The sequence below is a fragment of the Bos indicus genome, chromosome 24 (assembly GCF_029378745.1).
Source record: "Bos indicus isolate NIAB-ARS_2022 breed Sahiwal x Tharparkar chromosome 24, NIAB-ARS_B.indTharparkar_mat_pri_1.0, whole genome shotgun sequence".
Taxonomy (NCBI): Eukaryota; Metazoa; Chordata; class Mammalia; order Artiodactyla; family Bovidae; genus Bos; species Bos indicus.
In genome coordinates, this window is record NC_091783.1 from 49,398,221 (window position 1) to 49,418,012 (window position 19,792).

General features: G+C 37.4%; 1 protein-coding gene across 7 annotated transcripts in view; it reads right to left on the minus strand.

The window, feature by feature from the left end:
• The window catches only part of DYM (dymeclin), a 392,053-nt gene that overhangs the window by 317,993 nt on the left and 54,268 nt on the right, over positions 1-19,792 (minus strand). For all 7 annotated transcript variants that reach the window (XM_070779026.1, XM_019986749.2, XM_070779029.1 and 4 more), the window contains 4 exons: positions 17,822-17,874; positions 11,942-12,035; positions 10,855-10,988; positions 304-376 (listed from right to left, as the gene is read on the minus strand). In XM_070779026.1, coding sequence (XP_070635127.1) covers positions 304-376; positions 10,855-10,988; positions 11,942-12,035; positions 17,822-17,874 — 354 coding nt within the window. The remainder of the gene's footprint in view (positions 1-303; positions 377-10,854; positions 10,989-11,941; positions 12,036-17,821; positions 17,875-19,792) is intronic.

Here is a 19,792-nt window from a genome sequence, read left to right on the forward strand (position 1 = left end):
TCAGATTCAAACTGCTTTTCTCTCAAACCCTGATTTACACAGATTAATTCTGTGCTTATCATATGCTTCATGTTGCTGAAGAGTTTATTTTCCCCTCAACAACATAAAATTCGTGTGTTGATGACAGGTCACCAAAGTCTAACTATTATCACGCAAGACAGCAAGAAGGCCATGGATGTACATGGAGGCATACATAAAAGCGATACATGAAAGTACTACAACCCACAAACTCTTCAACATGATCAATTAGCATCTTCAATACACTAAGAAGAGAAAAGTAATCCTGGCTTAGCCAGAACTTACAAGAGTGGAATATCAGTGATTAACTGCATCAAACAGCAGAGCAATTCTTCCAAAAGATCTTCTGAGTCAGAACCTGGTGAGACATATAAAAAATTTTTTTTAACAAAGTATAAAGTAGAATTCAGTTGTTTGGAAGTTCAGTTTTCATTTCTAATGAGAATAATCATTATTACAGAAACTCAGATACTAAGTTGCCCTCTGAATAAAATCTATATGCTGAGCAAGTTAACATCTACTATAATCTTCATCTAGTAGAGGAATTTTGAACACCAGCTATTAATTATATTGGTTTTAATGTCTGAAGGCAACTATGACTTCTGTAGACCAGCGGTTTTCAAATTTCTTATACTGTACTATGTCTTTTCAAATAAAAGTTATACTGAAGTCAAAGTATATAAAATAAAAACTCAAGCTGCTCCAGCTGTTTTAAATCAGAAATAGACTACCTGCACTTCTTCACCCAATGAAAATCTGACCTTACCCTTGATCTCCTTGCAGACGCAGAAGTGCCTTCTCTGAACTCATGGAGTCCCACTGATTATAGATTGGAACCCACTGAGAGTCTAAACACCTCTTTACAAAGAGCCAAAGTCAAAATGGCTTTCCCAAGTCACAAAGTAAGCAGCAAAGGTTGGTTGCAAACTACTGTTGCAACAGAAATGCTCCTATGTCCCAAACTTCTCAAACCTAAGTGACTTTCTAACTTATGAAGTCAATCAGGATCACATGTGGCTCCCTGCTTTGGACGCTGCTGCTGCTGCTGCTGCTGCTAAATCACTTCAGTTGTGTCTGACTCTGTGTGACCCCATAGACGGCAGCCCACCAGGCTCCCCCGTCCCTGGGATTCTCCAGGCAAGAACACTGGAGTGGGCTGCCATTTCCTTCTCCAATGCATGAAAGTGAAAAGTGAAGGTGAAGTCGCTTAGTCGTGTCCGACTCTTAGCGACCCCATGGACTGTAGCCTATCAGGCTCCTCCATTCATGAGATTTTCCAGTACTGACACCTATATCTATGAAATTCTTTCTTCCCTCAGTTTCTATGACTTCTTTCTAACCCACTACTTTTTCATTTCATTCCCAGTATCCACTTCCTCAGAATACCCTTCAACACTGGCACACACCCAACTCTCTTGCTCACCCTAAATAAAAACAATCATCTGCACAGCATCTATGCCTTGTGCATCTGTCTGTTATTGTAAGTGCTGGCTGCATTATCCCAGAGCTTTTGGCTACAAGTAAAGCAGGCCCCTGCAGGCCCCTATTGGACTTTGGGGCTTCCCAGGTGGCACTAGTGGTAAAGAACCTGCCTGTCAGTGCAGGCAGATGCCAGAGACAAGGGTTCAATCCCTGGGTCAGGAAGATCCCCTGGAGGAGCGCATGGCAACCCACTCCAGTATTCCTGGAGAATCCCATGGACAAAGAAACTTGGCTGGTGGGCTACAGTCCGAAGGGTCGCAAAGAGTCGGACACAACTGAGGCAACTTTGCAAGCACACATACATGCACTGGAGTTGACCCTCTTACGGGAAAAAGAGAGACAGACAAAGAGTTTGGCACATAATGTACACTCAATACGTGTTCACTGAACTGAATACAGGTGTCCAAGTCCAAATTTAGCAGTTGCTTCTAAAACATCAAAGCACTTGGCATCTCAAAGAGAAGTTTAGCAATTCTTTTTTCTAGATCACAATATCACCTGGTATTCAGTTTGAAGAAATTCCTTCCTGCCTTGCCATTAATAGAAGTAACTGGCACAGCAGCCCTCTGAGAGGTCAGTGCAAAGCTTGAAGAGAATATTAAATCATACTGAAGACATCAATCAATGCTAAAAAGAATACACAGCAAGACTCAAGTTCAATAACCACGTTAAGTCTCACTCTAGAAGCAGTAGGTCACTACCACTTAGCTCAACAAGTGGAGGAAAGTCAGAGCCAACTCAATCTTTCTCCTCCAGAGCTGTCCAACATGACCCATGCGAGTTAATAACCTATTCCAACAAGTGGTTTGTGGCAAGTATTAATAATATATACTCAGTATGTATTTGCTGAACTGTCATTCCATGCCTTACCCTAGAGAACGTGGTGACCCAGACCCAGTAACTTTCAGAATTACTCACTGATTTCCTAAAGAACATTTCAGATCAAATAAGTTGACCAGTTTACTAACATACCCCTGGTTTAGCCAAGCAGCCTGCACAAGTTTTTTAATTACAGAGGTGAGGGAACAAGTGCTCAGGACCCACAGATGGCACCTAATTGGATTTTTTTTTTTTCCCTCCAGGGATGTAAACACATCTAAATTTCAAATTTTAAAATGATGACAAAGACCTCTCTTTGGATCCATGTGCCATCCAAATCATGACTTCAGTCAAGTTAACAGCCAGTTAACTAAGGAGTACATTCACAGCTTCGTTATCAATGTAATCCTAATGAAAATAATGTTGATAAATCCATCTCATACAAGTAAAACATAGCATTTCAAGGCCAAAGTTCTAACAAAACTAAAGATAAGAATAAGCAAATTCCAAGTGAAATTTCTGACAATTTCCACTTACTAAAACAAAAACATTCTTGCATAATACTATATTCTTATTTCTGGGGTTACTCTAGAAGCAAATAATTGCAAGGCAAGTGAAGAATGATAAGATTTGACTGCTTATCAGGCTTTACATTAAGCAAGTCACTCATACTGCCTTATTTTCCACACATCATTTATCACTCAGCTTCCATATGAGGCCAAACATCTTCCTTAGTTTCAATTAAAAACAAGTAAATATAAAACTCACCTGCCAAAAATTACAGTAACACATTCATGCATTTCTTAGTTTGCAGGTCCATGACAAAGTAAATTGATGTTCTCTGAGTAAATGACTTTGCAGAGATTTGAATGTGTTTACTGTATTGTGAAGTTTTACAAACCAGAGTTGGTATGTGCTTTTTTAAATCTCTTAAAGAGTTTTAAATTGCCTCTATAGCTCCAGCCAAATATTTTAATACTTTAAATCATAAACATTCCATTCTCTCTAGCCCACATTAATCCTAACAATAACTCTTAAGGAGTAGGTATCATCATCATTTCACAGATCAAGGCTCAAAGAGTCTATTTACCTACAATAAGTGGCAGAGTTCAGATTTAACCTAAATTCAGACTTCCAAAAGGAGGGTGGGGGTGGAATTTACAAATTACTTTTAAAGACCTGTTTCTATACAAAGCTAGAAAAAAAAATCCAGTCAACCAATCCAAGTGTCACTGAAGACCATACAAATCCCTGGTGAGTATTCTGAGCCACATTAAGGAAGAGACTGGAAATACCACAGATCATTTTACACAACAAGGTGATATCCTACACAGCCATCAATACATACCCAAGTCCTTGACTTAAATATCTCAAACAATGAATAAATACAATCTTTTATTAAGAATATTTTGCAGAACAAGGCCACTGAAACCTCACCCCATCCTTGAGGTTCTCCCACTTTAAAGCCCAAACGCCACTTCAGTAGTCCCTAGGAGTATCAGCAGAAGGAGGCACAAACACAAGAAAGCAAAGATAGAGAAAGACAAGATTTCTGGTCACTCAGCTCTAATGGGCTTCCTTTGTGGCTCAGCTGATAAAGAACCCTCCTGCAATGTGGGAGACCTGGGTTCGACCCCCGGGTTGGGAAGATCCCTTGAAGAAGGGAATGGCTACCCACTCCAGTATTCTGGTCAGGAAAATTCCATGGGGTAGCAAAGAGCTGGACACGTCTGAGAGACTTTCACGTCACTTCACAGCTCTAATAATCTACACCTGAAACTAAGCTGTGGTTGGTCCCTGTTAGTGCTTTCTGTTTGGCACCCATTCAGTATCATAGAGAAGACTCAACTGTCTCATTTTGACCTTAGGGAGAGAACCAGAGATGACAAAACATTGTCATGATAAAATGCCTCCCATCAGAGTCAGAGGGATGGCAGGTGTGGAAGAAAGGGAGAAAAGAAAAATTTTTACAGCATTTACTCAAGGAAGGGGAAAAAATATCACTGATAGAAAACTAAGCAGCAGCCAGAAAAAAAGAAATATACGGGTCACTTAAATCAGGTTACACGTTGTTACTGAAAGGAATATTAAAAGACAGAGAGCAAATGGCTGCTGTTTTCTTTACATTCAGAAAGTCAAACTAGGGCTTCCCTGGTGACTCAGTGGTAAAGAATCTGCCTGCCAATGCAGGAGACACGGATTCAGTCCCTGATCCGGGAAGACACACCACAGCTATTAAGCCTGTGCTCTGGAGTCCGTGAGCCACAATTGCTGAGCCCACGTGCCACAACGACTGAAGCCATGTGCCCTAGAGTCCGCAACAAGGGAAGCCACTGCAGTGAGAAGCCTCTGCACCGAGACTAAAGAGTAGCCCCCACTCTCTGCAACTAGAGAAAAGCCCATGCAGCAACGAAGACTCAGCACAGCCAAAAATAAATTAATTAATTAATTTAAAACAGTCAAACTGTCAGTTTCTCAATGCTGCCCAACACTGTGCTAATACAGGTACTTAAAACTTCAGAATTAACAGAGCCGCATTCCAAAGAGGACTTGAAAGTTCAGAGCAAAAGACTCTTAAAATGAAGACACATAGCTAGATTATACTTATTACCAACTCATACTCAGAAAAATCATGGTTTTTCTGCGGGTCTAGGTTACTGTCTATTTTAGTTGTAAAGCTAATACTGGCATTATCCTAAAGTGTTAAAGATCATACTTAAGCTTCTAATTAGCAAAATCAAACATGCCTCCATAAATCAGTTAAGGAAAAGCAAATGGATTCACTCTTCTCTAAAAATAAAACTGGTCTACATTTCCATGCATTACAATATTTATAAACCTGTGTCCTACCCATTCCAATAAAATCTGCAATAATTCTGGTTGAGTGCTATTACTGTGGTCAAACAGAAATGCTTCTGTTTACCCTCAAGGATAATACAGTCTATGAGATTTCATCATAAAATGTGCTGTTAGTAAAATTTAATTCATTCTATTCCACTGATTACATAAAAGAAGGGGAGAGAAAGAAATACCATGAATCACACTCTCACCTATTATATGACCAAAAACAAGTCAAGAATTCCTAGAAACACTTTATTTTTCTGCAAAGTCAGATTATAAATCTTATAAGCTGAATATTTTAAAAGAATAAATCTATGCTAAATCTACACTTTCTTTTTTCTCTGAGCCACATTTTTCAACTATTGTGGGGTTTTTTTTGTATTATTTATCCATAACTAATGAGATTAAACTATGAAGTTTTATGTTAAGACAAAAATAAAACACATATCACTCAACACAACTGTGTGCCCCCAACACAATTTCTGGTTTATCAGCCCCAGGTGTAAGGGACCAGAGCAAGCGGAGAAAGAGCAGTAAAGCCCGCCATCGTGGGAGCCTAAGCACCTCCAAACACACCTCAGATTTGGAAGGTAATTCCAAATAGTTTCAAAAAAGTTTTAAGCCAGACGTGAATGTGAAGGAAAGTGGTTGTGTTCCAGAGGTGTGATTACAGACTTTTTTCCCGTAAATTTCCATCTCATATAATTTTTTCTTGTTCGTTTTGGTCTCTCATAAATCGTAAGTTTTCTCACCTGTATGGGATCCTTGGCTCCCATTTACCTGCCAGGGGGTGGCACACACTGCCAGAAGCTCCAGGTGCAGAGGCACAGCCTGCCACGCGGGGGCTGCCAGCGGAGGGCTCTGAGATGCTTCATGGAAGGGCACCCAAATGTCAGTTTCTCTGAGTCTTTCCCTGTTTTTTGGTTCATTTATTCAGAAGAGTATCCACTTATGGCAGAAAGGGAGTGGAGTGAGTAAAACCCCACTAGTGTCAGCATTCTAGAAGCCAAGTCAAGACGCCTTACTCTTTTACATGTAGCCTCTTCTCCCAACCCTGTTCTCCCTATACCACTGCCTCCACCGTGTCCGAGAACTTATACAGGGAGGACCCGCTGGTCCAGCCTCTTATAGAGAACAGATTTCAGTATTAAACTGGGAAAGGGGTGGTCCCATGATGCACGTCACAAGAGTAGAGACCTTCCAGTCAATCCCCTTGCTTGTCTGCCTTTGGAGACACCTGGCACTTCCAATTCCTAAACCTCTCCAGAGTTCTGTGGCAAGAACTGGCTTGTTTCTGGAATTCTCCAACCCTGAAGGCATTTAGCTCCCAGCTTTCAGTGGTCAGTTTAGCTCAGCATCACTCAGTTTTCCAACTTGCAAATTGTGATTAACACTGTCTCCCCCTCTTTCTCTTTAACCTAATAAATTCATAACTTGTTCAAAATTCCTTTACTTTTCTGGGGGTTTCAGGAGACAGCAAAGATGATCATGTATATTTAATCCACTATGCTTGAGATCAAGTCCTACAAAATAAATAATTTAAAAAAATAAATACAGGGGAGGGGAGGAAGGCTCAAGAGGGAGGGGACATATGTACACATATAGCTGATTCACTTTGTTGTACAGCAGAAACTGACACAATATGGTAGAGCGATTAGATGCCAATAAAAAATAATAAATGAAAAAAAAATTTTAAACATATATATATATTGAACTACTCTGTGCCAACAAAACGTACTCAAGCAAGCCTTTTACCTGGACTTGACAAGTCTCTTTTCTAATCTGCACAGAGCTGTGCTAACTGGTTCTCAGGCCCCTCAAGCCCACAGTCCCTGCTCTACCCAGCTCTCCCTGCCAAGGCTGCCTCTTTTTTGCTTCTATCTTCAGTCTGTCAATATCCAATATCTTCCCTCATTTGAAAAATTCATTTTAAACTTTGTAAGAAACTATAATTGCCTTCCACTGGCAGCAGTACTGTGGAGTGGTTACTCCAAAGAGCCCTCCTGTACAAAAATAATGAGTTCTTGGCTAAAATAAACTCTTCAGTGTACTAATGGGCTTCCAGAAAGTAAAGGAAATCTCCCAAGGACCCCAGCACCATAACCAAAAAGAATAACCACAAGCGAACACTCTGTGGCTTGAATCTGAAGTAAAACACTGAGCAAGAAGCAAACTCTTAAGGACAGGGTGTCCCTGAGGATGAAGCCAGCTACTGGGAGACCTAAGCCTTCAGCCTGGCCACTGGGACACTGAACTTGGCAGCCCCATTAAGCCAAGAACTGCTAAGGGAGACTAAAGTGGTCGATGCTGCGGTCTCTGGGTCCCTTTAGAAGCAAATGCAAATCCCTCTCTTACTTGGGGCCTTAGATTAAGATCAAACAAATAGAAGTTCAAAGTCAGCATTATCAAAGACTTAAGGAAACAAGCCACTGTAAATGCTTAACGAAACCAGCAACAGATTTAGGTCCCCAAGGACTTAAAATATTGGCTTTATGCATACAAAATGTAAAATATCAGTTACTGTGTCAGCAAGAACAGGACATAATACCAACACTGAGGAAAGAAAAACTTGCACTGAAAGCAAAGGGAGAATGCAGACAATTGTGTAGTACTTCACAGTTTTGCCTAGGGCTGGTTTTGTCCCTTTATTCCTGAAAGCATGGAATCGTGGAAAGAGCTATCTTTGCATAATGATACAAATTCCCTCCAGCAAACAATCTACTACCACTTCACACAGAGCCCACAGGAAAATGTTCAAATATGAAATCTTCACATTTTTCAATTATAGACTGAAAGCATACTGAGAGTCACTTTACCCTCATAAAGACAGCCTCACTGAATATGGCAGCAATACCCATCTGATCATGGCAATATTGCAGTGAATTGGGATAAACAAAAAAATGCAGTATGCTACAATAACCCAACAATCCTAAAACGCCTCAGATGATTTGTTCAGTTGTTTGCAGACAGTCCTCTACGTTTGTCAATTTAACCTTCAAAGAATCCTTACCATTGTATATTTATCTATTCTTAAACAGTCTTTCACACAACTAAGTCAAATATTCATACACTGGCTAATCAATGAATATTTTCAGCTACTGTACAGTGAGGTTCCGTTTTTTTCCATTCAATAGTATCTGTGCAATCATTTAATTGTATCATACCTTTATAAACTGTAAAAAGACACTGACAGAAAATATCAATGTCACTAAGACTTACAGTAGTGATAAGGAGTCTCAAACGAACCTAAAGCTAAGATGAAAATAAAATTACATATGCCAAAAACAGCAAGTCTTTAACCTTAAGAAGATGTCCACTGGACTTAAGCTGGTGGACAAACAGCAGCTCAGCTGCAAATGAAAAGAACAAAAGAGCATTATAATCTCCTGAACTGCTAAGCAAATAAAGGAAGAGGACAGTCTGTCAACACACAGAACCATCAACTACCCACCCTCACGGACGGCTCCTTCAGTGAGACAACCATCGTGATAAAGTGGCCAATGACTGAGGAGTGTCATCTGCCCTGACTCGACATGAAGCCAGATGGGATGTACAACAAAACCATGGTTCTCAAGCATGGATGCGAGTAGGGAGTACAGGTCCAGCACGGGTGACCGAGAGTGTACACTGTATCTCTCAAGCACATCAGTCTTCTCAATGGTAAGTCATGAATAAATGCTTTTATATTAAAATAAAAATGATATTATATTAAACAAAGCACAACATTTCCCTAATTGTTCTCACATAACGCAAAACAAAGTTTTGGGTTTGCAGGTAATGGCTGGACTATGCTCTCAGGCTCAGTGGGGATAAACATTCACTCCATTATTGTTGACAGAACTTCCTGGAAAGGAATGCAATTCACTAACAGAACTACATTTGGCACAGTTGGGACCACAAAGACAAAGCCTAACATTAACAAAACTAACACATGCAAGGCACAATCCCCATTAAAAGCTCTAATCATTTAAAAACCAGTATATATTTAACAAATATAGAAGGCTGATTATCAAAGTAGTAAATTAAATATATTAATGTATAAAGCCCTATGTGGGCAAGAAAGCCCAATGAAGGCAGACATGTTTTGAAAAAATGAACCCAAGAAACGCAGAAGCAAAAGTGCCTTTGCCTTGATAAAGAGAGAAGCAAACATGAAAGGTAGATGCAAAACTACATTCCTTCTATTTGCAGGGCAGCAAAGGAGACAGACAGAGAGAACAGAATTATAGACACAGGTGTGGGGGAGAAGGAGAGGGAAGAATGTAAGAGAGAGTTAACATGGAAACATACACATTACCGTATGTAAAACAGATAGCCGACGGGAATTTGCTGTGTGACTCAGGGAACTCAAACCAGGGCTCTGTAATAACCCAGAAGGGTGGGACAGCGAGGAAGGTGGGAGGCAGGTTCAAGAGGGAGGGGACACAGGTCTGCCTACGGCTGATTCCTGTTGATGTTCGGTAGAAACCCACACAATACTGTGGAGCTATTATCTTTCAATTAAATATAAAGTGTTAAAAACTACATTCCTTGTATTTCATTTGTTAATAATCTCATTATTTTCCAGATTGTAAGTTTTAATGCTAAGAAATGAAACACCAGCAGTTGATCCTGAAAATTATAGGCCCTCCTAACTTCTGGGGAAAAAGAAATTCTCACCAGTATCAGGAGAAAATGATAAACTCTTCCTATAACTTCAGAAAAAGACAATACACTTTGGCATCATAAAACTATCCTTTAAAATGTTATTTCTCAAAGAACAAAAGATTACTGTAGTCAAGAAGAATGAAAAATCTTATTTCCGATCTATTATTTTCTGTCTTCATATCAAATGTGGTTTTTTTGTAGCATTTATTATAACTTAGAATTATTTGTTACTTCTTTAAAAAAAAATAAAGCTTGAGCTTCCACCTTTTTTGTTTATATTTTACTGTGCTCTTAATGAGGTCCTGTCACATTCTTGCCATTGAATATTTGTATGTAGGTTGATGTGAAAGAATAAATGATGAATAAAAGCAAAATAAAATAAAATTGTTATTTCTGATCAAGGAGTCCCAAATATATCCAGACTTAGAGACTGTTATGTCCCACGAAAGTAACTTGTAACATTTATAAAGTCTGTAATTCTGATTGGTTGTCTCCCTTAATAGGACTAGCCTACTGTACATGCACACATGCTCAGTCACTCAGTCATGTCTGACTCCTTGCCACCCTCCTCCACGGACTGCAGCCCGCTAGGTTCCTCTGTCCATGAGAGTCTCCAGGCAAGAATACTGGAGCGGTTGCCATTTCCTCCTCCTGGGGATCTTCCTGACCCAGGGAACAAAACCTGCGTCTCCTGCCTTGGCAAGAGGATTCTTTACCACTATGCCACCTGGGAAGCCCAGTAATGGCATTTAAATTAACATTTGCTTCCTAAAAAAAGAAATATCTGTGATATATACAGAAGTCAAAATAAATAAAAGGCTCAATCCTACCAGCTCCCTTATTTAAAAAAAAAAAAAAGAAAGAAAAAATCTATGAGTCTCAGCTAGCTTAAATTAATATAGGCAAAGAAATAGGAATGGTATCAGGTCATTTAAAAATGAAAATTATGAGGAAAAGTAGAATTTTCAAAATTGTATTTTTATTTTTCAAATTCTATCCTTATGTTACACATGCTACCCCCAGAACGTCATCTAAGGCAAGACTTACTGTAACTGCCAGGAGATTTTTCTTCATAAGTAAAATGAAGTTGTAACTCTTCCTCTGACATCTCACAAATGAACACTTTCAGCAAACAGCAAATAATAAACAAAGCATTGTGTGTCTGCCAGATGAAGATGTGGCTAGAAAGAACAAATCACACAAAAATCAGTGTTTAATCACGAGCACAATCCATTTATTTCTAGTCCATGATTTCTCATTTTGCTTGTAATATTAGAATAATGTCCATATCTTTCTTCATGGCCCATGATTTATGACACTGGGCCAATGACATCTACTACAGTTTACCTCATACTTTATTCTGTATTTTACACAGTGAGTCAATTTAGAAAAACTTTTTCCTTTAGGCATGACTGCTCTTTGTTCTTAACATTATAGTTGTCCCATATACAAGCAATTCAAACAAAACTAAACTAAAAACAGAAAAAATAAAAAATACAATAACAAAGAAAATGTATGCAAATACACAACCAAATTTTAAATGGGGCATCACCAGTTGTACAGTATTTGTATACCTGCTATTTGTATTAATAATCATGGACTCAGAACAATTTTAATTGAATTCAACATAAATTGTTTGGAAACAGGGAAATTAGCAATCTTTTAAGATACTATCATCCAAAAATAGTTTCAAAAAATTCTTGAGTGCATAAAAGGTGAACCTTCCACTATATAAATATAAAACCATAATGTCTAATCTGAAACTTCATTCATCTAATATGTAAGAAATAAAGGACACAAATGTAGAATGAAATAATACTCACACTAAGTCATTAAACTAATCCAGCAGTGAAAATAGGAAAAAATTAACTTTTTAATAATAGTTACACAATTAATCTTCTTAAAGAACATATTTATAAAGACTGTCTAAAATGCTAACTAAAATCAGATTCAAGAATTTATAATCTCACCCTAATGACTTGGACAGTTAATTAAAACCTCTTTTACTTTTTCCCTGAATAATGAGAATAATTCCTTTATAGCTTTCAAAAGACCATAACCTATTTCTACCAATAAGTGAATAATTGTCATACTGTTAAATATAAATTAAATTTAGAGAGAGCAGCCAGCTTACTTTTGACATTCTGCTGAAAGTTTTAGTTCTTTGGTTCTAGAAAGGAAGACCTTAATTAGTGCACCAAGGTTTCCTGTTCGAGGATTATTTTCAACTGCAAGAGAAGAAAAGGTTTTAAAAAGTTAAAGTTAAGGACTGAAATCAAAGTGGACATATCATAACATTTCTAAAACCAAATGTCAAATTGAAGTTGCTCAGGGACCAAGCTTATTGTCAATTTCAAATCTAATTGGGGGAATTAGCAATGAGAGAAATTGCTGCTTGGTCTTAATTCTAAACAGCAAAAAATTATTTACAAGTGATAATGATAGAAACTATAGGAGAAAAGTTATCTCATCTCAGAACTCAAAACTGTAAAGAAACGATGTATATGGGAATAAGTACACCATTAGAGCACACCTGTTTAGTATTCAATAACTGTCCAATTAGCCCAGGTCTATCTACTGGGTATGTGTTCTTATCGCACACAGCTTGAGAGCAGACCCAAATAACTGCATAATCTTCTCATTATGATAAATGTGTAGCACCTTGCTAATCCAAGCGTGGTTCATGGACTAGCTGCAACAGCATTTACCTGGGAGCTTGTTGGAAGTGCAGAATCCCATGGCCACCCTACACTACTCAAGTTGACAGTGCTTCTCAAAGTTCAACATGCATTTAAATCACACAGCATTCTCATTAAAGTTTATATTCTGATTCCACATGTGTGGAGCGATTCTGCATCTGTGACAGTCTCCCAGGTGATGCCCACTGCTGCTGGGTGGAGAACTCCACTAATGAGTACCAAGGGGCAACTAAGTTAGGGAGGTTTTGTCCAGCTTTCATAATCCAGAATAGGCATGTGATTAGATATCATTAGAGTTTCACTCTGAATCAAAAATTTCCTACTTTTAAGCTCTGGGTTTAACTTAAAAGTCCCGGAAGATTCCACATGCCTCAGAGCAATTCAGCCTGCACACTGCAGCTCCTGAGATGGTGTGCGGCAGGAAGGCAGAAAAGCATGTGGAATTAGACTACAGAAAGTGTTCAAAGCTCAACTCCACCACTTGACTATCTGTGTGACACCTGTCAACTTCTTTAACCTCTCTGTACCTCAGTTTCTTCACCTGTAAAATTCAGATAATGATAACACTTAATAGAAAACTAATTTGACTCTAGAGCTTGAATCTGTTAACTAAAATGACTGTGTGAAAAAGGAATTCTCTGTGTCCACAGGAGTTCAAGCAAAGTCTAGGTAATACTCAGATAATGATAATAACCTCACTAAAATACCTATTCCCATTGGGAATACCCAATGGATGCCCAAGGTCCAGTAACCAATATACCGAAAACATAGAGGACAGAGACATGTTAACATCTATGAAGATGCAATCAACAAAATCTCACTGTGGAAAATTCTACTATCCACTTCCTTCAATAAGAAAAAATTGAGGGGGGGGGAGGGAAAGACAAATTCAGGAGGAATTAGCTATGAAAAAGAATTGTAAAGACATATTAACTAATAAAAATGTGTGTACTTTATTTGGCTCCTGATTCAAACAAACCAAGACAAATAAAAATCTGAACAGTTACTGGATGTTTTATGATACTAAAAATTTGTTTTTAGTAGATAATGGTATTTTTTCCTTTAAAAACTCATTACTGTGAGATACATACCACAATACCTATGGATGAAAAATATAATGCTTAAGGTTTGTGCCAAATTAATTATGTGAGGATATGTTTTTGGATTCATATACACTTTTTTAATTTGTGCACTTTTCTACACATGTTTATATGTCAATAAATAAGTGAGAGATACAGATGATGCCTTCAAAGTGTGGTGCTGGAGAAGACTCATGAAAGTCCTCTGGACAGCAAGATCAAACTAGTCAATCTTAAGGGAGATCAACCCTGAATATTCATTGGAAGGACTGATGCTGAAGCTCCAGTATTTCAGTTATCTGATATGAACAGATGACTCACTGGAAAAGTCCCTGATGCTGGGAAAGATCAAGGGCATAAGGGGAAGAGGGCGTCAGAGGATGAGATGGTTGGATGGCATCACTGATGCAATGAACACAAACTTGGGCAAACTCCAGGAGATGGTGAGGGACAGAGACGCCTGGCATGCTGCAGTCCACAGGTTGCAGAGTCGGACATGACTAGGCAACTGAACAACGGATGAAATAAGACTGGCCATGAGTTGAAAATGACTGGAACTGGGAGATGAACATATGGGAGGTCATTTTATTATTCTCTGTCTGCCTTTGTATGGGTGTGAATTTTTTTCAAAATAAGGAATTAAAACACCCATGAAGAAATACACAAAAATCAATGCTCAGGAAAAATGCTGAATGAGGACAGTCCTTTTCCACCCCAAAAAACAGGAAATCCTTTAACAAAATACAAATTCTATAGAACTGAACAAAAGTTTTATTTGTTGGATCATTAGCAGGCCTAACTGCTAAAAGTACTTTTGTCTACTCCAACCAGAACACTCAACACTAATCGTCTCACCTGATACCTTGCTATACAGATTCAAAGGTAACAAGTCCCAAAAAACAACTGGTAAGAAGTAAACAAGGTGAACACAGAGCAATCTTCACCTCCTTACATAAAACAACTGCCTTGGCTCTGACAGTACTATCCTAACAGGTAAAAACTAGGGGGAAACAAACAGGAATCCACTTAAAATTCACTATGAGGTAAAGAAATTTGTCTTGGACCCAGAGCGCCTCATGTGTAGATCCAGGGGATAAATAATAAAGATGAATACAAAAAGCCCAACAAAAATAATGGCCCCAAACATCCCCAAATTGATAAAAAAACATTAATCTATGTATCTAAGTAAAACCCCAAATAGAATAAAGAATAAATTTCAAAATGTTGTCAAAGTTAAGGCAAAATCTTGACAGCAATTAACAACAACAAAAAAGACTTATTTACAAGAGAACAACAATACAATTAAACAGCAGACTTTCCATCTGAAAAGAGGCCAAAAGGCAATGGAATAACCTAGTCATAGGGATGAGAGAAAATAAATGCCAACCAGGAACTCTGTATCTAGAAAAACTGTCCTTCAAAACGAAAGCAACAGAGAACAAGGGACATGACTTTACAGTGGAGAAAATGGACAAACACAACACTGGCCACATAGTCAAGGTCAACATCATCAGTGCAACTCATGCGTGCACCCCTGATATGATGTGTTGAGATCAGCACATCACCTCTGTGATGCCTACAAACCTGTAAGTCCCGTCTAGCCACGAGAATAACATCAAACAAATAGAGGGACATTCTGGAAATACTCTACCAGAATTTCTCAAAACTCTTAAAAGTCATTAACAACGAGGAAAGTCTGAGACCAGAGGAGGTTAAGCAGACTTGATGACTAAATGCAATGCAGCATCTTGAAAAAGAAAAAGGACATGTGGGAAAACTAGTGAAATCTGAATAAAAGGTCAAGATTAGATAATAGTAATGTACCAATGTTAACTCTTTAGTTGGGACAAATATACCATATAAATGTAAGTTGTTGACAATAGAGGAAACTGATGAGGGTTATATGGGAACTCTCTACATGGTTTTGCAACTTTTCTATAAATCTAAAGCCATTCTAAAATTTAACTTTCATTTTAGAAATCTCAATAGATGGGTTTAACAGAAAAAAAGATTAGTAAACTAAGGACAGATTAATAGAAAATATCCTATGGAAGGTCAGAGAGAAAAAAAAAGTAAAATACAAAAAAAAAAAAAGAGCCTAACAAATATATGGGACATAGTGAAAATGTTAACAGAAGTATAACAGAGACCCTTGAAGGAGAGAAAAGACAGAACAGGACAGAAATAATGTATTAATATAAACCAACAATGGCTGAGAATTTTCCAAAATTGATGGAAGACATGAAACCACAGATCTAACAAGCAGGGAGGAGGGAGGAAAGAGGAAGGAAAAAGGTACAAAGGGAAGAAGGAAGGAAGGAAAGATACTCCTGAGCACATTCTAAGATGCTGAAAACCAAAGGATTAAAAAAGAAAAATGCAAAAGTATCCAGAAGGAAAAACCCTTTTTTTTTTTTTCCCCAAAAGAACAACACTAATACTGACAGCTTTAATCTCAACAAAATGAGAACAACCAGAAAAATAACAGAATGGTGTCCTTAAAGTATGGAAAGAATTTCCGCCAACCTAGAATTCTACACCCAGCACACCTATCTTCCAAAAGTAAAGGAAAAATGAAAACATTTTCAAACCAAAAAATAAAAGAGAATTGTCATATACCCACAAAACCCTCAAATAAATCTATACGGATTTATATCTATTGACATAAAAAGAAGCTCCTGAGTACTGCTAAGTGAAAATAACATATAAATAATATCACTTACATAAAACTGTGCATATAAATCAATACACACAGAATACTCTACTCTGCTAAGATTTTGATCTTATCACAAAAGATAGCAGTGATTTTTTTTTTGCTATTCTCCAAAGTGGTTTTAAATACAGAATGACATACTTAAATATATAATATCAAGTGAAAAACACAGATTGAAACAGTGTATTTAATATGTATGCAAATGTTTATCCAAAGAAGAAATAACAGAAGGCAAAATATTAACAACAGCTTTAAAAAGGTTGTGGAATATGAACAAATACTGCCTTTTTTACATTTTAGTATGCTTTCCACATTGTATTAATAAGTATTATTCCCAATTTAAAAATGCTGTTTTTGTAAAAACCCCAAGGTCACTTAAAAACTATATCATAATAACTGCATTGATATCATTGTTACACAAAATTAATTTTCAGCAAACTGTCACACAGGTTTTTGAAAGTCAGCTCTATTTAATACAAAATTCTCAAAATCTATGGTTATAACTGAAGAAAAAATTCAAGGCAACTATTATAATAACACCTCTATCATTACCAACATAATTTGTTTTTAAAAGCAAAAATATTTCATCAAAGACTGTTTTTGGCAGAGTAAGTTAAATGGGAGTTAGCTTACATGGAGCATATCCATAAGCTTGATTTAAAAACAAGCTTGTCATCACTCATTAAGCTCTTGTACACCACTTGTTTCACAGATATATTATCTCTAATTTTCAAAGCAACAATGAAATGTAACTATAATTATCCACATTTTTTAAGGCATACATGTCTTTCCAATTGTTACCAATTTGAAAGTAAAGTATTTGAGAAGTGAGGTCCAAAGAAGGTAACATTTATGGACAGAAATAATGAATAATGACAAATGCTAGGCACTGTACTGGATATTTCATGTTATCTGACTTTTCCTCATGAAAATTCTGCAATTTAGATTAAGAAATTAAAGCTCAGCTAATAATTAAGTAGCAGAGCTATAATTAAGACCATAAAATAATTCCAGAGCTCAGGCACTTTACCATTAACACAAGGTTGTTATTACTAACTTGAGGAGCTTCCGAATATATTTTCCTATTAATGAGTAATAATTATTCTAGTTAACATAACCAACAACAGCATCTTTTGCAACTGGCAAAGGATGAGTGATCCTATATTCTCTAGGGCCTATACGTGCAACTACAAAACAAACAATATTTGGGGTTTCTCAGTATTTCAAAATTTGCAAAAAGAACAAGCTCTATGTCTTAGCAGAGTCCATTACCATGACTGCAAATTATGCAACCATGTGTCTCACTGCTGGTAACTGAATGGTACCCTCCAGTGGCATCAATGAGCACCAAGAATAATTAGTACTATTATAATTATCATCATCAAAAACATATCACTTCATTAATTCAATTCATATTGCAGTAACAAAATTTGTTAACAGAAATTTTAAAATAACTGCCTCACATTACACACACACATACACACACACACACACACACACACACACTCGTTTTTCCTCCTTACCTAAAGATCTGCAGACTGAAATGGTTGCCTCCTCTAGGAGCTTCAACTCAGTACTGGAGAAAGAGAAGAAAGGTAATTAATAACTATAACACTAATCATGTTCCTAACTATAACACTAATCATAATCCACCTGCAATGCAGGAGACCCCAGTTCAATTCCTGGATCGGGAAGATCCCCTGGAGAAGGGAAAGGCTACCCACTCCAGTACTCTGGCCTGGAGAATTTCATGGATTGTATAGTCCATGGGGTCACAAAGTGTTGGACATGACTGAGCGACTTTTACTTTCAATCATGTTCATACTAACCAGTTAAAGGAATATATAAAAATAAACATAAGAAAAACTCAGAAGGAAAATACAGTGTACATTGGTAAATAATAACATCAGCAAAATAAAGCTTCTATTCTCAATGTAATTAAAAAATTTACTATAATTCTCAACATGAAACGCCTAAAATAAAGCAATTGGGGTGCACTGCCTTTTAGGTACATAAGCAGAGAGGAGGGGTGGGACTGGAGGGACTTATAGAAAAATTCAAGAAAGGTATTTCCAAACGCAGAGCACAAGGCGGGAAACTCATGTGCCCAGCTTCAAGGGAAGTACTTATCATAGGATTAAACTTCTTTAGATAAATGCCATTATTTTTTATAATATTTTCAAACAGTTCAAAACAATGAAAAAGAAACAAAGCAAGAGACAAAACACATATATAAACTCCAATAATTTATAAATATATAGAAAAACGGAGGCAGATGCAAACTGACACAGAGACAGGAGGCATAGACAGAGACAGACATAAACCTCTTAGATTTAAAAAGTAGGGAAGCTTCATGACAGTGGATTCAGCAGTGGTTTCTTACATATGACACCAAAAACATACGCATCAAAAGAAAACAAATGGACCACACCAAAATTAAAAACTTTTGCATATCAAGGGATACTATCATCAGAGTGAAAAGTCAACCCAACCAAATGAGAGAAAATATTTGCAAATCATATAGCTGATAAGGCATTAATATCCAAAATATATTTTTAAAAAACTCTGACTCAACAACAACAACAACAAAAAAGCAATTTAAATATCTGCAAAGGATTCAGATTTTGCAACTTTATGTTTCCAAAGACATAAAAATAGCCAACAGGTATAAGAAAAGAGATGTTCAACATCACTAGTCATTTAGAGAAATGCGAATCAAAACCACAATTATTACTACTTCACATCCATTTTTTTTTAAAGAGAAGGAAAAGAAAATGAAAAAAAGTGTTGGAGGGTATGTAGAGAAGCTGGGAGCCTTGTGTACTGCTGATGGTTATGCAAAATGGAGCAAGTACTGTGAAAAACAGTATGCCAATTTTTCAAAAAATCAAAAACAGAACTACCATATGATCCAGCAGTTCCACTTCTGGGTATACATACACCCAAAAGGATTAAAGGCACAGAGTCGGAGAGATATTGTACACTGATAACACAGCAGCACTACTCACGACAGCCAAAAGGTAGAAGCAACAAAACGTCCACCAAAGGATGAATGCTGGCACAAACTTCGGCCTTAAAAAGGAAAATCCTGACACACGCTACAACATGGATGTACACTGAAGACATTACGGTAAGTGAAATAAGCCAGTCACAAAAAGACAAATATTGTATGACTCCACATATATAAGGTTCCTAGAGTAGGCAGCCCATAGAGACGAAGTAGAAAGGTGGTTGCTGCTGGCATGTTCGGGAACAGTGAGGTGGGGAGCAGGGAGATGGCAAGCTAGTATGTGGTGAGTATGGAGTTTCAGTTGGGGAAGATGAAAAAGTTCCCAAGATGGATAGTGGAGATAATTAAACAGCAATGTGAATGTACATATATCACAGAAGTGAACACTTAGAAATGGTTAAAATGATACATTTTACATTATATGTATTCTGCCACAATTAAAGTGCATTCCAATTCAACGGCTTACTAGCTGTGTAAACTTGGG